The 21033-nt window shown below is 25.5% G+C and overlaps 3 protein-coding genes and 1 pseudogene across 3 annotated transcripts in view; all 4 read right to left on the bottom strand.

Annotated features, from left to right (window-relative positions):
* Positions 1 to 1832, bottom strand: part of LOC108686658 — a 3010-nt pseudogene extending 1178 nt beyond the window's left edge.
* A 2824-nt stretch (positions 1833 to 4656) lies between these two features.
* Positions 4657 to 6239, bottom strand: LOC108686752 (odorant receptor 4-like). Its single transcript, XM_018192202.1, has 4 exons — positions 6114 to 6239; positions 5927 to 6040; positions 4805 to 4960; positions 4657 to 4707 (listed from the first exon to the last, which is right to left on the bottom strand). The coding sequence occupies exons 1-4, from the start codon at positions 6168 to 6170 to the stop codon at positions 4657 to 4659; spliced, it is 378 nt and encodes a 125-aa protein (XP_018047691.1). The 5' UTR covers positions 6171 to 6239.
* Positions 6240 to 9834: 3595 nt separating this feature from the next.
* Positions 9835 to 13351, bottom strand: LOC108686751 (odorant receptor 4-like). Its single transcript, XM_018192200.1, has 4 exons — positions 13226 to 13351; positions 13044 to 13157; positions 9981 to 10136; positions 9835 to 9885 (listed from the first exon to the last, which is right to left on the bottom strand). Exons 1-4 carry the CDS (start codon positions 13280 to 13282, stop codon positions 9835 to 9837), a joined length of 378 nt encoding a protein of 125 aa, XP_018047689.1. The 5' UTR covers positions 13283 to 13351.
* Positions 13352 to 20464: 7113 nt separating this feature from the next.
* Positions 20465 to 21033, bottom strand: part of LOC108686657 (odorant receptor 4-like) — a 2068-nt gene continuing 1499 nt past the window's right edge. Inside the window, exons 4-5 of the mRNA XM_018192085.1 lie at positions 20628 to 20783; positions 20465 to 20515 (exon numbers count right to left, since the gene is read on the bottom strand). Of these exons, the coding sequence (XP_018047574.1) occupies positions 20465 to 20515; positions 20628 to 20783 (207 nt within the window). The remainder of the gene's footprint in view (positions 20516 to 20627; positions 20784 to 21033) is intronic.

Below are 21033 nucleotides of genomic sequence, written 5' to 3'. Positions count from 1 at the left end.
ATATATATATATATATTTCAATTAAATATGTCATACTTGCAGATGATTTCCATATTTACTAACCTTGAAATTCAGATATTCTCCTGCAAAGCATAAGATGAAAACTTCCACTACCAACAAGATAAGTGAAAGTAATTTTTATTATTGTAATACCACCAGTGTCAATATAAAATGACTATTTCGATAAACAATTAGACCAAATTAAATAACTTTAATATTGATTACAAGATACTTAACGCATTACTCACAATTATGATAATAAATCCTAGACTGCATATTATAAAAGTATTCCAAACAACTTGCATTAATGCAATAAAGGAAAAAAGTTTTTCAATTTTATCAGAAAAGAAAAAGATTCTATTGTGCCTTTCAATCAGTATAGCTAATGCAAATGTAGAAGTTTTATGAGAAAGAACTTTTGTAGAAATATTTTTAAATTCTTGACATAATATATCGATTTATCCACTTATGTGAAACACCTACAAATATACGTATACTTAAGTTTCTATGTTCCAATTATTAGAAATACTTATGTAAACATTTACTCGTTATAAAGAACAACAGAATACAAAATATAGATTTCTTATAAATAGTATACAATTAACTAATTATTACATTTATTTAACAGTAATATAAAACCTTGATTATATTAAATTAAGTTTGTGTAACATAATATGTATAATAATTACATGTGTACAATTAAATCTTATAAGTCAAGAAAAATATAATTTTAATAATTCAATTTTGTTTTTTATGTCAATACTGATATTACAAGCCATTAAACAACTTTGTTAAAAAAAAATAATATTTATATATGGTGAGACTTACAAGAGCAGAAATTAATGCGTTTAGAATAAAGAGCATCCACGCATTTAACATCACATGTACAAATTGAATTACGACCAACAGCTCAAAAATTGGTGAATGTGGAGTTTCAAAAGGAAATTGTATCCTAATGGGAAGCTCCCGCAAAGTGTCATTGTAATCTTCGGATGGATATACAAAATGAACTGTATAACCGTAACTAAAAAAATACAACACCGTAGCAATTGTATTAATACTAAACATAATATTAGAACAAAAATGCGATGTATTAGCTTTGATTATCATTACATACAAATGTTGATTAATATTGACGCACTCTCGCCAGTCCTTATCCATAGTTAGAAGCTGATGAATAATTCTGCATAATGCGTTATTCTAATTGGACCGATTATAAGACACGTTTCGTTTATATAACATCTAACTGATAATATATGTGTATAATAAGAAACATTCTATCAAACTAATACATACATTCATAAAAATAGCATATTACTCGGTTAAATATTTACTATAACAATAATAATGTATTTAAATTTTAAATTAATATTGTAGATACATTATATGATTTAAGAGAAATTAAAAACCTAATTATCAAATTTACTTAATTCAAACAAAATTTTTAATGCATGTACTAATAAGTAATAACTAATAGTTTTATGTCTCAAACTAGATGGAAGAAGTTAACGTTTGCAGCTATACATCTTACCGGCGATGTATCCAAAGAGTGATTACTTTAATCATTGTTAAACTGTAATCTAAAGCCGCTAAACTCGACGAGATTCGAAAGCTCACTGATCTTGAAGTGCTCGAACACGTATCGATATTGGAAGTACTGTACAATCAGTATGCTGAATACATAAATTAGCCAATATGGGATACAATACAACACACCAGGCAGTCGAAGGCCAATCTTTAGCAGCGGACTCACAGTACTCGTTACTATCATTCGTAATCAGTATTGAGAACACAAGGAAATGAAGATCAATGTCGGTACATTTATCTGGCATTCCAGTTTAAGAAAAAACTGAAAGAGCAATGACAGTTTTTTCAAATGCTACCCCATGTAGTCTATCCCCTTGTAAGTATGGATCAATCGTCATTATATATGGAATATAACAGCAAATCAAGAGCTCATTTTTTTATGGGCATCATATAATTTTCTGTTCATAGTCTAACAACGCTGATATTCTAATATCTATAAAATAAAAAAAATATCGGACTTATCCGCTAAATTTATAATTCGATCAATTGCGTAATTGTGAGTTCTTTTTTTTCTACGAACTTGTCTCTTAGCAATACTTCTTCAAAAAATAAAAAAATGTCCACTATGTTCTGTACATACACAGCAAAAGTCATTAAAGTTATAGCAGAACGGCAATAATTACATATTATGTATTCTATGCAAATGGAATTGATTATATTCATGCAGTGATTATATTCAATTTCTAATCTTTGGAAAAATAATGTGAAGGAAGATCAACAGAGGGCAAATGATGAATATTCCTTAATGCTTCTAAGAATAATATTATATATCTTCACTTAAGCAAAATATTTTAAAATTAAAAAAAATTATTCAGTTAAAAACGTCATAAACATTTAATTTTAAATATATCTATATCCAACAGAATACGTATTTATATGAACTGAATACATTACGTGTTAATAAAGGGTCTAAAACCATCCAATGTTCTTTGCAGAAATATTATTTTTCCTGCAATAAAATTTAAGTGCTACGCTAAATCAAGTATTTTGTTGTTTTTTTTCAATAATTAGTTAGTTTGCTTTGTTCGACGAAATTAACTCTTAATATCTTGACAACTTACAAAAATTAAATTATTATTATTGTGTGTGAGTGTATAATAATATTAAAAGATTTTTACTTATATTTAACTTTTTAATAAATAACGAACGGCGACTATTGAATGTTATTTGGGATCCTAAAGACAACTAGTCATATTGTAAATAGCACTTACGCACAGATGATTTATGTGTCATCGACACATCACTACTTTATTCTCACTCACCATGCCACACATAAATTTTCGTTTAATAATTACATTTTAATTAGTTGTCTAAGTCTAATTTTGAGAATGTCCACCGTAGTTCGTTCTACCTTATGTTCCATTGATGTCTGAGAAATTTTTTTACTATAATGAAGAATATAAAATTACCTTTCTTCGGTTTGAATAAGCTTAATAAATTCATAAAAATACAGAAAAACTCTTCCAAAATTCTCCAATAAAAATATTGTGTACAAAATCTCTTGTAAAGATGCGATATGTCGTATGTAGGTCAAACAGGTCGGAAACTATCCACGAGAATATCTGAGCATCGTTGAATATCATATCAACAGCAGTAACAAGAATTAGTGACCAAATTGGTTTTAATCATGAATTTGATTGGAAGAATGTTCAAATTTCTTGAAAGGAAAGATTTTTCTTAAGGAAAGATTTCTCAATAAACGTTTGAATTCAGAAATGCTTCATACATGCAGAAGAATGGACTTAATTTAAAAACAGACACATAATACATTATTCTTATGCTTCCTTATTAGACAAACATTAGTTAAAACAATATTACGTTTTAAAATAGTTATAGGTTGATTCTTTTATTATTTATTACGAGTATTATTCATTGCTTGTTTATAAGTTCCCTTATCATTTTGCAACGTTTAATTTCAAACGACGTCAAGATGAGCTGACACGATATTAATTCGAGGAACGATTTGTGTTAATTATATCTCATAAAAATTGTGAATTGTGAATCGATGTTTGTGAACTTCTTTGTTTTCTCGTTGAGATGAGTCACACGATTATCACTGATTTTTAATTATTGTACTAACAGTAAAATAGTAATAATTTATATAGCGTATTGATTACTGCAATCTGCGAGTGACTTACTTTCAATGAGGTATTATATTTTACTTTTTCGCTGAAGATGATTCCAAACCAAAATGTTCGATTTAATAAAGATAACCGTCAACACTTGAATATTATCTACGTCTCCTAACTCTTCGCTCTTACATCAGTGTTAGACTCTCATTAGTCTTGTTCTAATGTTCTAATTATTGTTTTTAACCTTGAAAGTTCTTATTGATATTTTTATATATTTATGTAATTGGATTTTCAAATCAGTAAGAGAGAAAAAAGTAATTGTTATACAAACAATTATATGGTTTAGTCAGTAATACAGACGACTTTAGGATCCCTTTAATATTTTGAATTTTAAATCTCATAAAAAAAGAATTAAAAAATCATAATAACTTACAAAAATCAAATGTGTTACAAACATTTATTTTTGAAATATAAAATAGATTTTCAAGTATATTCTCAGAAAACATATGCAAAGAAAATATTAAAATCAGCTAGTATTATATAGAAGTTCAATTATATACAAACACAAATATACATGGATGTGCTGACATAAATTTAATTACATTACTCATATCTAAAATAAAGTCTCAATATTTGATTTAATTGATCTAAAAAAAAAGATACATTTCTTTTTTTCTATTTCTCTTTTTCTTCTTTCTTTCATGCAAGACTGTAATTAACCATAAGAAAATAACATATTCAGATATTTTACAAATATTTTAATTTAAATTAAATTAAATATAATTCTATGTGTAACTTACAAACCTATAAATCTTAAACTTTCCATCATAAATTTTTTAGATTCAGTTTAAAGATCTATAAATCTTAAAATACCACAAAAAACTCAACACTATTAATTTATCGAAAGTAACGTAATAATATAATAATTCTATATTAACATATTATACTAATAATACTAAGAACATCACAATTTCAACTAAATCATTATTTGTTAACATCAATACATCGCATGTAAAACAGATACGTATGATGCTGATGCTTTTAAGATCTAAAAAGAATTTCAAAAATTAATTTGTATTAAAATGTATTTCTTGGAAAATGCATAAAATTTTATTTAACTAAAAAAAATAACTAATTAATCTTACGCTCGTGAAAGTTTCTAAAGATAAACTCGTGATTCTTCCTGCCGTGATTATGACTTGTTTTTGAGATCTCATTATTATGAATGTTAAAGTTCTTTTTTGATTTATCAGTAAATCGTACCACAATGATTCATATACTGCATTAGCAATTGATTTACTCTGAAAATAATGATATAAAAATAACTAATAATAAAGAAATGAAGAGTTAATAACTTTTTCTCATTAAAACAAAGTGTGAAAAAATCTTTTTTATATAAATGTCAAAGTTTCCTTCATTTTCTTATTACTGTAAATTGATAAGTAAAAAAATTTGAAAATATTTATGTACAAGAATGACATTTATTATATAAAATAAAAGCAATGAAGCTAAGTAGTATTGTAAGCATACGATAATAAAAAGCCAGACATAACGAAATAAAACAATAAAAAGATAAATAGTTAACTAATCAGAACAATTACATTATATTGTTTCGTAACTGAGTTACACGAACAATGTAAAAGTCATTTTATACTAACTTAAATAAAATGCATTTTAACAATACAATTTTTTGTTGTTCAGTATAAAAATTAACTTAGTGGTATATGACATTTTTTAGCCGTTAATATTAAAATGTTATAACAGTATTGCACAAATATTTCTGCAATACTGCAATAAATTTTTGTAGAATATGATACTAAATAATGTAGCAATATATTTATATACAATATTATTAATACAGCAGCAGGATTAGCATGTAATATTACTGCAACTTTAAAATATTACTACAATATTGTTACAATATTGCAAGATGTGTGGGACTCCGATGAACTTCTTTGCTCACATATCTATAGATAATTTCGCGCTAATAAGTTCACCAATTTTTTCAAGAAAATACGTATATTCCAGAACACGATGTGATACACGCGACATTTGGAGGCTTGCCTCGTAATTTAAGAATATAACTTAAATTTCAATTCAATTAAATTCAAATTAAATTTAAATTAATTAAATTAAATTAAATTCAAATTAAGATGCACCTTTCGTATATGTTACCGATGTTATGTCTTTATTTAATAAATATTTTATCTACTAATCATATTAAATTTAATGTCATACTTGCAGATAATTTCCACATGCTTACTAACCTTGAAATTCAGATATTCTCCTGCAAAGCATAACACGAAAACTTCCATTATTATAGCAAGATAGGTGAAAATAATTTTTACTATTGTAATGCCACCAGTCTCAATATAAAATGACTATTTCGATAAACAATTAGAACAAATTAATTAACTTTAATATTGATCACAAAACATTTAATATAGTACTCACAATTATGATAATAAATCCTAGACTGCATATTATAAAAGTATTCCAGACAACTTGCATTAATGCAATAAAGGAGAAAAGTTTCTCAATTTTGTCACAAAACAAGAAGATTCTGTTATGCCTTTCAATTAGTATAGCCAATGCAGATGTAGAAGTCTTATGAGGAAGAACTTTTATAGAAATATTTTTAAATTCTTGACATAATATATCGATTTGTCCACTTACGTGAAACACCTACAAATATACTTAAATTTCTATGTTCCAATTATTAGAAATACTTATATAAACATTTATAAAGAACAACAGAATACAAAATATAGATTTCTTATAAGTAGTATTCAATTAACTAATTATTACATTTATTTAACAGTAATATAAAACCTTGATTATATTAAATTAAGTTTGTGTAACATAACATGTATAATAATTCGTGTACAATTAAATCTTATAAGTCAAGAAAAATATAATTTTAATAATTCAATTTTATTCTTGACAATGCTGATGTCACAAGACATTAAATAACTTTGTTTAAAAAAAATAATATTCATATGGTGAGACTTACAAGAGCAGAAATTAATGCGTTTATAATAAAGAGCGTCCATCCAATTAACATCACATGTACAAATTGAATTACGACCAGCAGCTCAAAAATTGGTGAATGTGGAGTTTCAAAGGGAAATTTTATCCTAATGGGAAGCTCCCGCAAGGTATCATTGTAATCTCTGGACGATACAAAACGAACTGCATAACCGTAACTCAAAAAGTACAACACCGTAGCAATTGTATTAATGCTAAACATAATATTAGAATAAAAATGCGATTTATTGGCTTTGATTGTCATTACATACAAATGTTGATTAATATTGATGCACTCTCGCCAGTCTTTATCCATAGTAGTTAGAAGCTGATGAATGACTCTGTATAATACGTTATTCTAATTGGACCGATTATAAGACACATTTCGTTTATATATGATCTAATCGATAATATATATGAATAATAAGAAACTAACATTTATAAAAATCGCATATTACTCAATTTAAATAAATAAATAGTGACTATAACAATAATGATATATTTAAAGTTTTAATCAATAAACATAGTATACGATTTAAGAAATTAAAAATCAAGATATCAAATTTATTTAATTCAAATAAATTTTTCATGTGTGTACTAATAACTAATAAATATTATTTTATATCCCATCAAACTAGATGGAAGAAGCTAACGTTTACAGCTACACATCTTACCGACGATGTATCCAAAGAGTGATTACTTTAATCATTGTTAAACTGTAATCTAAAGCCGCGGGTAGGTTATCGACGAGATTTGAAAGCTCGCTGATCTTAAAGTGCTCGAATACGTATTGATATTGGAAGTACTGTACAATCAGTATACTGAATACATAAATTAGCCAATATGGGATGCAATACGATACATCCGGCCACACACCAAGCAGTTGAAGACCGATCTTCAGCAACGGACTCACAGTACTCGTTACTATCATTCGTAATCAATATTGAGAACACGAGGAAATGAAGATCAATATCGGCACTTCAGTTTAAGAAAGAACTAAAAGTGCACTGATAGTTTTTTCAAAAGCAACCTCGTGCGGTCTATCCCCACTCTCGTAAGTGGATCAATCGTCATTATACATGACTTAGTCATGGCATATAACATCAAATTGAAGCAGAACTCACTTTTGTATGGACATCTCATAATTTTCTGATGGTTTGATAGTCTAAGAACACTGATATTCTAATATCCATAATAATAAAATAACAATGAACTTGTCCGCTAAATTTATAATTTGATGCGTAATTGTGAATTCCTTTTTTTACTTATCTCTTACCAATATTTCTTCGAAAAATAAATGAATGTCCACTACGTTTTGTATATGCACAGCTAAAGTCATTAAACTTATAGCAGAATGACAATAATTACATGTTATTCTATGCAAATGGAATTGAATTATATACATGGCGTTCAATTTCTGATCTTCAAAGAAATAATGTAAGGGGAGAACAATAGAGTAAGGGTGAAATGACAAATATCCCTTAATACTTCTAAGAATGACATAATATATCCTCACCTAAACAATATTATTTTAAAATTAAAAAAAATTGTTCGATTGCAGATGTCATAAATATTTACTTTTAAATATGCCTATAGCCAACAAGATACGTGTCTATACGTACTGAATACATTATTAATAAAGAGCCAATGTCCGAGAACATCCAATACTCTCCGCAGAAATATCCCTTTTCCTGCAATAAAATTTAAATATTAAAGCGATAATCAAATTGTTGCCTTTTTTCCGTGATTCTGATTGGTTTTTTCTATTGCGAAATTAATTCTCAACACATGATGTTTTGACAAAAATTAAATTATTATGAGTGTATATAATATTAATAGTTAAAAGTTAATGGCGCGCGTGTGTTGTTTAATCCGTAAAAGTATGCAATGTAACGTAATAATATTAAGTAAACAAAAATTATTTTTATATCAGTTTTATGTATTTTTTAACATTAAAGGTATTTTATAATTTAGTTATTTATTTACTGATAATTAACAAATAACAGATATTAATTGTTAATAATAATTTAATTCTCAATCAGTGGAAAATCATACATTCATTGGCAGAGTTGAGGAGGGTGGACCACACTTCGCTCGTAAAATCATCATGCCTCTTAAACAAACGATATGTAAGTTTACGAAATATACGAAGTATAGTATTTAAGGGAATCCTAAAGTCGTCTGTATTATTGTCATCTAAATCATAATTTTTGCAAACACTCACGTTTTTTTCTCTTTTACAGATTTGAAAATTCTTTTCTAGGATTAAACTATACGCAATAATACGTGTCTGCGAGACGGAGTTTGTGCCAAGAACGACAAAAAATTTCGAAAAATCTGGAATGGAATCTTAAAAAAACTTTATCGTTTTCGACATAAACTCCACTTTACAGACATATTAATGCGTATAGTTCAATCCTAGAAAAGAATTTTATATAGTATAGTATAGTATAGTATAGTAATCCTGGAAAAGAATTTTCAAATCTGTAAAAGAGAAAAAGTAAGTGTACAATATAAAATTATGATTTAATCGATACAAGCGGCTTTAAAATCCCTTTTTTGAATTTTATTTCATAAAAATAAATAAAAAATCAAAATGACTCATAAAAATCAAATATTTTACAAACATGTTATTTATTTTTGAAATATAAGATTTTCAAGTATATTCTCAGAAAATATTCATAAGAAACTCAAAATATTAAAATCAGCTAGACATATTGTAGAAATGCAATTATACACAAACATACAGATGCTGACATAAACTATATGTGCTCATCTAAAATAAAGTCTTTTTTTTTATTCTATCGATCCAAAGAAAAGATACTTTCCTTTTTTTCTATTTCTTCTTTTGAAGTAAGAAAATATTTTATGCAAGGTTAAAGAAAATAACAGATATTTAGATATCTTATGAACATTTAGATTTAAATTATAAATTAAATATAATTCTAAATTGTATAATCTACAAATCTATAAACCGTCATAAATTTTTGAGATTTATAATCTAAAGATCTATAAAGCTTAAAATAGCATAAATACTCAACACTATTAATTTATCGAAAGCAATTTATAATAATATATTAATTCTTTATATTAATATGTTATACTAATAATACTAAGAACGTCACGATTTCAACTAAATCATTATTTGTTAATACATCGCATGTAAAACAGATACGTATGATGCTGACGCTTTTAAGATCTAAAAAGAATTTTAAAAATTAATTTATTAAGATGTATGTCTTGGAAAATGCATAAAACTTTATTTAATTTAAAAAAATATCCAATTAATCTTACGCTCGTGAAAGTTTCCAAAGATAAACTCGTGATTTTTCCTGCCGTGATCATGATTTGTTTTTGAGATCTCATTATTACGAATATTATAGTTTTCTTTTGATTTGATAGTAAATCGTACCATAGTGATTCATATGCTGCATTGGCGATTATATTACTCTGAAAATAATAATATAAAAATGACTGAATAATAATATAAAAATGATAATAATAATTCTTTCTCATTGAAACAAATATAATTGTGTAAAAGTTTCCTTTGTTTAAATATCAAAATTTCCTTGATTTTTTATTATGTCAATTGTAAAGTAAAAAAATTTGGAAAAGTTCAATTATAAGAAAAATATATCATTTCTTGTATAAAAGCAACGAAGTTAAGTAGTATTGAAAGCATGCAATCATACGAAGTCAAAAATAATGGAAGAGAACAAAAATGACAAATGGTACAGGTTAATCAATTAAAAAAATTACGTTACGTTGTTTTGTAACTGGATTAATATGAGAAATATGTTTACGGAACGGAAAGACTTTAATGACATGTACATTAGAATGTTACATCAATTCGTCAGCATAGAATTAATTATAGTATATCTACAAAATATTAAGTATTTTAACAGTTAATAATATTATACATATATTATTAAGAGCAATTAAATTTTGGTCATTGTGATTGATTCTTAAAGCAGTATCAAATTATAGATCAATCTTACAATGCAAACATAGATATTAATTTAATATTTATGGACAAAGAAAATATTTTTATAATAGGTTAAATAAATATTTATTATTAATAAATTTTATAAATCTTTTATTTACAAATATAATTATTGTAAAAAATAAGATTGAAAATATTAATTATGGTAAAGAATGACTGGACTTTATTACAGTAGAAAGTAGATTTGCACTTTAGAATTATATTAACATTACTAAATACCTAATGTTTTATAGATAATTATTACTTTATCATGTTGAGTGAATCGATATAACATGAATCGATATAACATCTTATACAAACAAAATGGTTGTCACAACCGAAAAAAAATGATAATTTTCGCCCATTCGGTTATGATAACCATAAGATGTACATAAACATTCGTTCTATAATTCTTGTAACTAAAATGTATCGGCAACTTTTGGGCATGACAATTGTAGCCGTTCTTTCTGTGTAAATCACGTGTATTTCGCGTTCTATTCCATAAATATATTTTTCATGTAAAATTCAATTATAAAAAAACAATGTAACGAAATTATTCCGATAAGTTAATTCCTGCCATTTGTCTTCTCTATATCTTTTCATTTCTTTCTGCTATTTCTGATTCCATATAATTCTAAAATTTCTAGAATAAAATTAATAATAATAATAATATACATAATAAAAATGTGTTTGTTATATTTTTATTTTTAAAATAAAAGAAATCTTATACGCGAAATAAATGTAATAGTTAATTCAAAATCATAGTATTGGATTAATGTTTATATTATTTTACATTAAAAAAATACTTATTATTATTATGAGAGGCATAAAAATTTAAATTCTAAATTAAATTGTACGTCCAAATAAGAGACTTATGCAAATATGGTTTGCATCATATACCTAATATTCTGTGTATGGAATGTGTACTTTTTTAAAAAAAATTACAGACTTATTAGTTCGAAGTTTGACAGAAATGACAGACATATGTAAAGAAGATGTTCATCCAAACATATGCAACAAAGCGATAATTAAATTTCTTAAGAAAGAAATAAAATCCGCGGAAATATTTCAAAATTGAAGCTATATCTCGCACAGTAATGCACTGATCAGCATTGAACAAGGTCATCAATTCGATTAGCATTCTCTGCCATTGTCGATATTTTTGAGCAGGAATGTAGTTCATTCTGTGTTGTGATTCTTTTTTGAAAACCTTATTTCATTTATAAATACTTATTTTTTACAACATTTCATCAAACGCTTCTACATTTCTGAGGACTTCTTTCTTGATAAGAAATTTATAATTTTTATATATCAGTATTTCAAGTTACGCATACCGTATGTAATATTCAATAATATTATGATATTACAATATTGCAGTAATGTTACAACTTGCAATGCAATATTAGAAAAATATTATTGAGATGATGCATCGTACAATATATTGCAATAATTTTATTAATGTATCATAATGTGATATTTCATTCTACAATATTATTCAAATACTATAACGTTTTATTATGATCGACACCACGATAAATAGAAGCAAAGGAATTCAATTTCTCTAACTTTCAGACAGGATAGAATAAAGAGTGCAACATTATGTGGCCTTATACCGATTTTCGGATGATTTTACCTAAAATGATTTTTTGAAAATGACTCCTTAAATAAGACTTAGTGATGAATGTAATATTCCGATATACATTACCAATACTAAAAATGTAAAATGTAGATTTTCAGTTAGATTATATTGATGTATATTGATGTATTGGAACCTTTGCATTCATCACTAAACCTTATTTGAGGACTTGTTTTCAAAAAATCATTTTATGTTAATTTAAATAAATGTATTTTGACAATAATTTTATTATTCAGTATAAAAATTAAGGTTAGGGATACATGACATTCTTTAGGCGTTAATATTACTAGGATATTATCACAGTATTGCAGAAATATTTCTGCGATAAATTTTTGCTTATACTTAAAATTGCAGCAATATTTATATCCAACATTATTAATGTCTTACTATGCAATATTACGGTAATTTTTACTACACTGTTATATTGTATATTTATATTACAAGAAGCTAAACGAAACTCTTTGCTCACATATTTGTTGCCTCTGTCAAAGCTTCGCGCTATAAGCTAATAAGCTTACTAATTTTTTCAAAGAAGTACATATTTTAAAACACAACGTGATGCACCATACTTGGACTCGTATCGTTAGATGCACAATTTAAATTAAAATTAAAATTAAATTTAAATTAAGAATACACTCCTTGTACACATTACATATCTTTATTTAATAAATTTATGTATATATAATCATATTAAATTAAATATGTCATACTTGCAGATAATTTCCACATGCTTACTAACCTTCAAATTCAGATATTCTCCTGCAAAGCATAAGATGAAAACTTCCACTATCACAGCAAGATAAGTGAAAATAGTTTTTATTATTGTAATAACACCAGTCTCAACATAAAGTGACTACTTCGGTAAACAATAAAATAAATTAACTATAATATTGATCATAAGATATTTAATGCAGTACTCACAATTATGATAATAAATCCTAAACTGCATATGATAAAAGTATTCCAAATAACTTGCATTAACGCAATAAACGAGAAAAGTTCCTCAATTTTATCAGAAAACAAAAAAATTCTATTGTGTCTTTCGATCAATATAGTTAATGTAGATGTAGAAGTTTTATCAGGAAGAAATTTTGCAGAAAGATTTTTAAATTCTTGACATAATATATCGATTTGTCCACTTACGTGAAACACCTGCAAATATACGTACACTTAAATTTCTATAAATGTTCCAACTATTAGAAATATTTTTGTAAACAAATACTCGGTATAGAGAAAAACAGAATTTAACATGCTGATTGCTTATAAGTAATATTCAATTAACTAATTATTACATTTATTTAACAGTGATATAAAATCTTAATTATATCAATTAAGTTTATATAACGTAACTGTATAACGAGTGTTATAAAATTCGTGTATATAACTAAATCTTATATATCAAGAAAAGTATAATTTCATAATTATTTTTGTTCTTTATGTCAATACTGATATCACAAGTCACATTAAATTTTTTTTTAAATAAAATAATATTTATAAAATGAAACTCACTAGAGTAGAAATTAATGCGTTTAGAATAGAGAGCGTGCACGAATTTAACATCACATGTAGAAATAGAATCACGGCCAACAGCTCAAAAATTGGCGATTGTTGAATTTCAAAAGGAAATTGTACCTTGATGGGTAATTGTCGCAAAGTATCATTATTGTAATCTTCGGACAGATAAACAAAACGAATTGCATAACCGCTTAAGAGATAAGACACCGAAGCAATTGTATTAATACTAAACATAATATTAGAACAAAAATGCGATGTATTGGCTTTGATTGTCATTACATACAAATGATGATCAATATTGACGCACTCTCGCCAATCTTTATCCATAGCGATTAGAAGCTGATGAATGTCTCTGTATAATGTATTATTCTAATTGGACTGGATTATAAGACATGTTTCGTTTATATAAAATCTAATAATTATATAATCTAATCGATAATATGTATAATAACAAGAAACTAATGCATACATAAGAATAATATATTATTCGGTTTAAATGAATATTTACTATAACAATAATGATATATTCAAATTTTAAATTAATAAAAATATTATATGATTTAAGAAATTAAAAATTAAGTTATTAAATTTATTTAATTCAAACAAATTTTTTATGGATATATTTTTTATGCACTAATAGTATTATGTTTTAAACAAAAGAGAAGAAATTAACGTTGCAACTTCTTACCGACGATGTATCCAAAGACTGGTTACTTTAAAAATTGTTAAGCTGTAATCTAAAGCAGCGGGTAAGCTATCGACGAGATTCGAAAGCTCGCTGATCTTGAAGTGTTCAAATACATATCGATATTGGAAGTACTGTACAATCAGTATGCTAAATATATAAATTAGCCAATATGGGATGGAACGCGATTCGCTCGGCCATACACCAAATACCTGAAGACCGATCTTCAGCACTGGACTGACAGTACTTGTAACTGTCATTCGTAATCAGTATTGAGAACACGAGGAAATAAAGATTAATATCGATGTTTGTCCAGTACTTTAGTTTAAGAAAGAACTGAAAAAGCACTGACAATTTCTTCAATTGCAATTCTATGCAATCAATCCCCACTCGCGTAAACATGGATCAATTGCGATTATGTATTGTAACAGTAAAGCAAGATAGAACCTCATTATTTGTATGGACATCTTATAATTTTCTGTTAATAGTCTAAGAACGTAATGTAATATTCATAAAAACAAAGACGTCGGATGTAATCACTAAATGTGTATTACTCAATTCGTATAATTCTATTTTTTTACAATCTTGTATCTTAGCAACGTGGATCAACAAATGTCCATTAGTACGTACGTAACAAAATTAAACTTATAGCAAAACGAATAATTATATGTTCTGTATTCCAAGTGAACGGAACTAAATTATATTCGTACAATTCACTTCTGGTCTTTAAAAAAATAAAATGAGGGGAGAACAACAGAATAGGGGTATGACGAGAAATACTCCTTAATGATTTTAGGAAACATGTTATTATGCATCCTCGCTTGAGGAAAATTATTCAATTGTGAAGACGTTCATTTAGTTTCAAATATGCCTATATGTATTGAATACACGATTTTCTAATATAGAGCCAATGGCTAAGTACATTTAACAATTTCTGTAGGAATATTCTTTTAAATAAAAATATATACATATAATAAAATGATAATAATATAAATCAGCAAAAATTATTCAATTTTATGTTGATTGCTTCATATTAAAGGTAATTTTAAATTTAAGTAATTAATTTACTCTGATAATTAATAAATAAGAGAAAATATCTATTAATAATAATTCAAATCTAAATTACTTAGCAATATTTTTTATTCATTGGCTTACATTAATTTCATTATTATTTCAATAAATGTCCAATTTGATTTAAATTAATATAAAGCATTTATAACAGATGCACAGCAGGGTGTCCGGAATAACCGTCAAATATTTTGTACGCTTATAGAGCGGACTAAACTACAACGGAGTCAAGAAGTGACCTCTACTATTTTGCAATTTTCGCAATAGTTAACAAGATATTAAAATCTAAAAATCGGCAAATATTGCCGATTTTTAATAATTTTTTAATAATTTTTTCAATTATCAATTTTACAGAAAAATAGAGATAAAAATTGTTTATTTTCTTAGAATTTTTTATCAACTTTTTATACTGTATTTTCTTATATGGCAACTATGTTTACCAACACGAGAAAATGCAGTAAAAAGTTTTTTTAATTCTCATGAAAAGAAAATAAACAATTTTTGCCTCTTGCTATTTTTCTATAAAGTACTTGAGAAGAAGAAAATAAAATTAAAAATATTTCACAATATAAAATATTTTATATATTCTACATTTCTGTCATTAAAAATCATAATAAAATATAAATAAATATATTAAAATTTTAGCAACTTTTTGCTGCAGCAGAAATGTAAACATTATATTTAAAAGTATATAACATACTTATTTATAAAATAATAATTGTTTAAGAATAAAAACATTCTTATTTAAAATATTAGTTGTTTTAAATAATGTGCTTTGTACTACAATATATTAAAATAAAAAATATATATATATACATCATGGCTGTACAACTACATATAAACGTCAAAAAATTGTTATATTTATGATTTACTATTTTTTTTTACATATTTACATAAATATTTACTTTGTCATTAAGATGTTCCCCGGCAAAACAAATGATGAAAGTTTCAGCGATATAAGCATGAACAGTTTTCGCGAAACCTAACACGAAAACATCAATTTCATTATGAATAGTCTAATACAATGAACAATAAAATGAAAAATAAATGATACATACTAATCAAAGCACATTTATTTACAATTTACACAATTTATAATTACGATGAAAAATCCCAGACCAAAAATCTTATTTAAAAAAATAACGTATTCCAAGTAACTTCCATGAACGCAATAAAAAAAAAGAGTTTCTCGATTTTCTCGGAAAATGAAATAATTCTATGTAATAACTCTCGACTAACATTTCAAATATGGACGGTGAAAGAAAAGCATTCTTAAAGATATTTTAAAACTAATAACACATTATATCAATTATATCTGCTTACGTGTTCACTTACGTGTCTGCTTACAAATCCTAAAATATATACTTACGTTTTTATGAAAATTGTAATTATTTGAGAATGTTATTATTGTAATTGTTATATTGTTATGTAAATGTTAGTATTGTAAGCAATATGTTTCAAATATAATAAATAATAATAATATATGAATTTTTAATGAGTATATTCAATCATTTGAATTTCTTCTTATAAATTATATTTTGATAACTTCTTATGCAGAAATGTAATAATTTATATATAACAAAATTGCACTGCAAATTATTTAAATGAAAAAATTTAATTTGATAGTATCCATAATTATAATCTTATGTTATAAATTGCTCTGTTACATAAAATTTACTAAATACTAATTAATAATATTAACATTAACGTCACATAAATTTGACATTCAACAATATAAACCTAATGCCGTATATATTGTACACAGGAAATGGAAAGTTATTTTTTGAAAGTAATAAGTTACAGTTACTCGTTACCGAGTAGAAAGTAACAAGTTATCGTTACTATTTTTAAAAATAACTCGTTACAATAAAATTAGTTACCATTACCAAAAAAGTAACATCTAACTGTGTTACCGTTACAGTTATCAAAAAAATAATGCAGTTACTAATAAACGCCGTTATCAAAAAAGTAACTAATAACTTTGTTACAAATAACGAATTATTTCCATTCTCTGCGGTATTGCTAATAATAATTACACTGTTCAATGTGAATTGTAATATTTGTATTTACTAGGAAATTAACCAAAATATAAAAATATAAATTTCAAATATAAGAATTACCAAATTAAAAATGAATCCATTTAGAATACAACGCGAAGCCATATAATAATACATATAAAAATATTGTTGCAATAAGAGATTCAAATATCTATTGTTGACAATTGTTGAGTTTCAAAGGAAAGATATCTTTATAGAAGTTGTAAAATTACGTTGTAATCATCGGTTAAAAATATAAAATGATTTAATCACTTAAGAAATAAATTACTGAACTTGCCGCGATAATACTCAATAAAGCTTTAGAAATAAAATATATATTAGCTTTAATTGTCATCATAAACAAATACTAATCGATGTTGATGCAATTGTGCCAGTCATTATCCATAGTAGCCAGAATTTTATGAGAATCTCTACAATATATGTTATTAATTTGTCAGGTACAAATGAAAAAACATTTCATGCGAAATCATATACTGATGATTTAAGTGTGTTGCATTTTTCATTAGAAAAAAATCTGATTATCATTATCATAAACTCATAAATTCTAATTTTTTGCAATCTACACATAAATTCAATGAATTTAAATAAAGTTAATATTACATATGCTATGTGATATCTTACCGACAATATGTAAGTATAATCATAGATTGGCCAATTGTTTCAATTGTAATCTAAAATTAAAGATAAATCATTGACAAGATTCGAAAGCTTATTGATTTTGAAGTGTTTAAGTATGTGTAAGTTATAAAAATACTGTACAATAAAGTACTGTACTAATATGAAAATCGGTCAATGCAAGATGGAATGCGACATATCCGGCCATACACTAAGCAACCGAAAGTCGATTGTCGAAGCCAGACTGACTTTATCAGAGGAACTTTTGGCTATCACTCATAAATACTTTTGGCTATCATTCATAAATAATTGAAGAAAGCGAGGCTGGAAATTAGCACATTTATCCGCTGTGACTATGAAAAAGAACTGATATGATATTAACATTTTTTCCCAAGAATGTCCCCATGCGCACGTATAAACCCCCACTCATATGAATATGAATCAATTGCTATATATTGTGTAGTGTTACATCAATTCGAAGAAGTAATTTACAAGATTATCTTATACATACAGTTTATATTCTTCTTACAATTCCTCTTACATAATACATACTTTGACTATGAAGTAATAAGAAATAACATGCATTGAATTATTTTTTACGATACAATGTCATCAACAAAAAAAAATGGATGTACATTATTTTCTAAATATTGCCATTACATTGTACTGTTGAACACAAAACAATTGAAAGTTCATAATTACACGTTTTTTCGATGATGAAAATTAATTGTCGTGGAACTGATCATGAATTTTTAAAGAACCAAGAGAGAAAAAGTTGTTATGTATTTTTCTGTTGTATTAAACTATAACATCCTAATGATGGGTACTTCTACTAACATAAATAATGAATTTTCTTAGAATACATTTACAAAGGAAGCTGAAAAAATTTTAAATAAATTGGTCATATTATATTGTAGAAGTATGATTTTACAAACGCAAAATAGATATGCCGACATAAATTGCTCATGCTCAGACCTACTAGAATAAAGTTTCGATATTTAATACCATGGACATAATAAAGAATTTTTAACATTAAGGGTTTACAACCATTTATCCAGATGATGAACGCTAAGATTATGTTATCTTCTTCTTAACAACTAATTATAAGAAAAGGATAACGTGATTTTAGCACACACTGTATCTAAATTCACATTATTGCAAAAACTCTCTATGCTTTTTTCTATTTCTCTTTCTTTTCTATACACTTATTACACAAAATTGTCAATTTAATAAATGACGGTATTATAAACTTCAAAGCGCTTCTCAATTAAACAATTCTTATAACTGTTTATTTGTCTAGATATCTGTATAAGTTTATTACAGTTATTTATTATAACTCCAATTACAATTATAATTAGAATTATTTATTTGCTATGGCGTATTTAAGTAAGTGTATATTTTTCTTTCTTGTACTAAGAATTATATAAAAAGTCAAAATTCAAACAGCGTAAAAATAAATCACATGATCATAAGTCAAACTAAAATTTATCTGAAGACTTATAAATTGTGCCTTTAGATACCGACAATTTCATTAAGAAACAGTTTTTTGACAGAAAAAGATGTTAAAAATACTCAAAAATGCCAAGTTTGAGCAATTTCTCAATTTACTTAAAATCTTAATGCGCTACACAAATTCTAATAATGATTTTGTATTCAAAGCGAAAACATTTTTTGAATATGTATTATCGTATTTAAAAAGAAATGTCTGTGTTATATTTTAAAACTTTTTATGTAGAAGTGTGTCAATTTGTACACAACAAAATTCTGGAAATTGTTTAACGTGAATTTTAATGTAACAGTAATCGTAGTTATAATTCTGTATCACAAACTACTATGTTACATAAAAGTTAATAAAAAATGTGTTAAATATAAGAATTATTATTAAATATAAGAATATAAGAATTATCAAAGCAAGAATCCATTTAAAATACTAAAGTGTACATGTAATGTCGCATGTAAACAAATATTACAGCAAGAAGTTCAAATCATATAAGCAATTTTGTTGAGTTTAAAGGAAAATATATCTTTACAGAAAACTCTAATGTTACGTTGTAATATTTGATTAGAAATATAAAATGAATTATGTAAATCCCAAAGACAAAAAATATATATGTAATTTTTAATAATAATTTCTTTATATCAACATAATTTATGCTAATAATACAATCAACATAATATAATGCTAATAATACATTTCTTCAAATTTATCTGTTAATAATGTTAATACATCGCGTATAAGACAGATACATATGATGCTGATGCTTTTATTATCTAAAAAACATTTAAGAAATTTATTTTCAAACATATGTGTGAGCATATACTTTTATTGTATATATGTTAAAATTTTTATTTAATCGTTTAGAAAGTTTTTCCGAAATCTTACACTCGTAAAAGTTTCCAAAGATAAATTTGTAATTTTTCCTGCCGTGATTACAAATTGCTTTTGAGACCGCAGTATTATAAATGATATAATCTTTTTGTTATTTGATGATAAATCATACCAGAACGATTCATATGCTGCATCGGCAATTGATTTACTCTGAAAATAATGGAAAAAGTATAATTAATTACAAGTCGACATTTCTCATATTTTATTGAAGTATTTCTTGTATAACTAATATCACTGAAATTATTTTTACACAAATTTTAATTCTCTTATTATTGCATAAAAATTAAAAAAAAATAAAAGTAAAAATGATATTTATTATGTATTATGTAAGATAGAAACAGTGCGCTATAAAATAGTATTTTAAAGCATTTAGAAAATAATTAAAAATAATAATATGTAT

The sequence above is a fragment of the Atta colombica genome, unplaced genomic scaffold (assembly GCF_001594045.1).
Source record: "Atta colombica isolate Treedump-2 unplaced genomic scaffold, Acol1.0 scaffold189, whole genome shotgun sequence".
In the NCBI taxonomy this organism is placed as follows: Eukaryota; Metazoa; Arthropoda; class Insecta; order Hymenoptera; family Formicidae; genus Atta; species Atta colombica.
This window is presented reverse-complemented; position numbering and strand designations above follow the sequence as displayed.

Coding starts and splice junctions, on each gene's coding strand:
- LOC108686751 (XM_018192200.1), bottom strand. CDS start 13,282: ATGCAAGTTATTTGGAATACTTTTATCATATGCAGTTTAGGATTTATT. Junction 10,137..13,043: donor GAGAATATCTGAATTTGAAG/GTTAGTAAGCAT, acceptor TATTATTTTCAG/AGTAATATAATCGCCAATGC. Junction 9,886..9,980: donor CTTTGGAAACTTTCACGAGC/GTAAGATTAATT, acceptor AATTCTTTTTAG/ATCTTAAAAGCGTCAGCATC.
- LOC108686752 (XM_018192202.1), bottom strand. CDS start 6,170: ATGCAAGTTGTCTGGAATACTTTTATAATATGCAGTCTAGGATTTATT. Junction 6,041..6,113: donor TAGGATTTATTATCATAATT/GTGAGTACTATA, acceptor TTATCGAAATAG/TCATTTTATATTGAGACTGG. Junction 4,708..4,804: donor CTTTAGAAACTTTCACGAGC/GTAAGATTAATT, acceptor AATTCTTTTTAG/ATCTTAAAAGCATCAGCATC.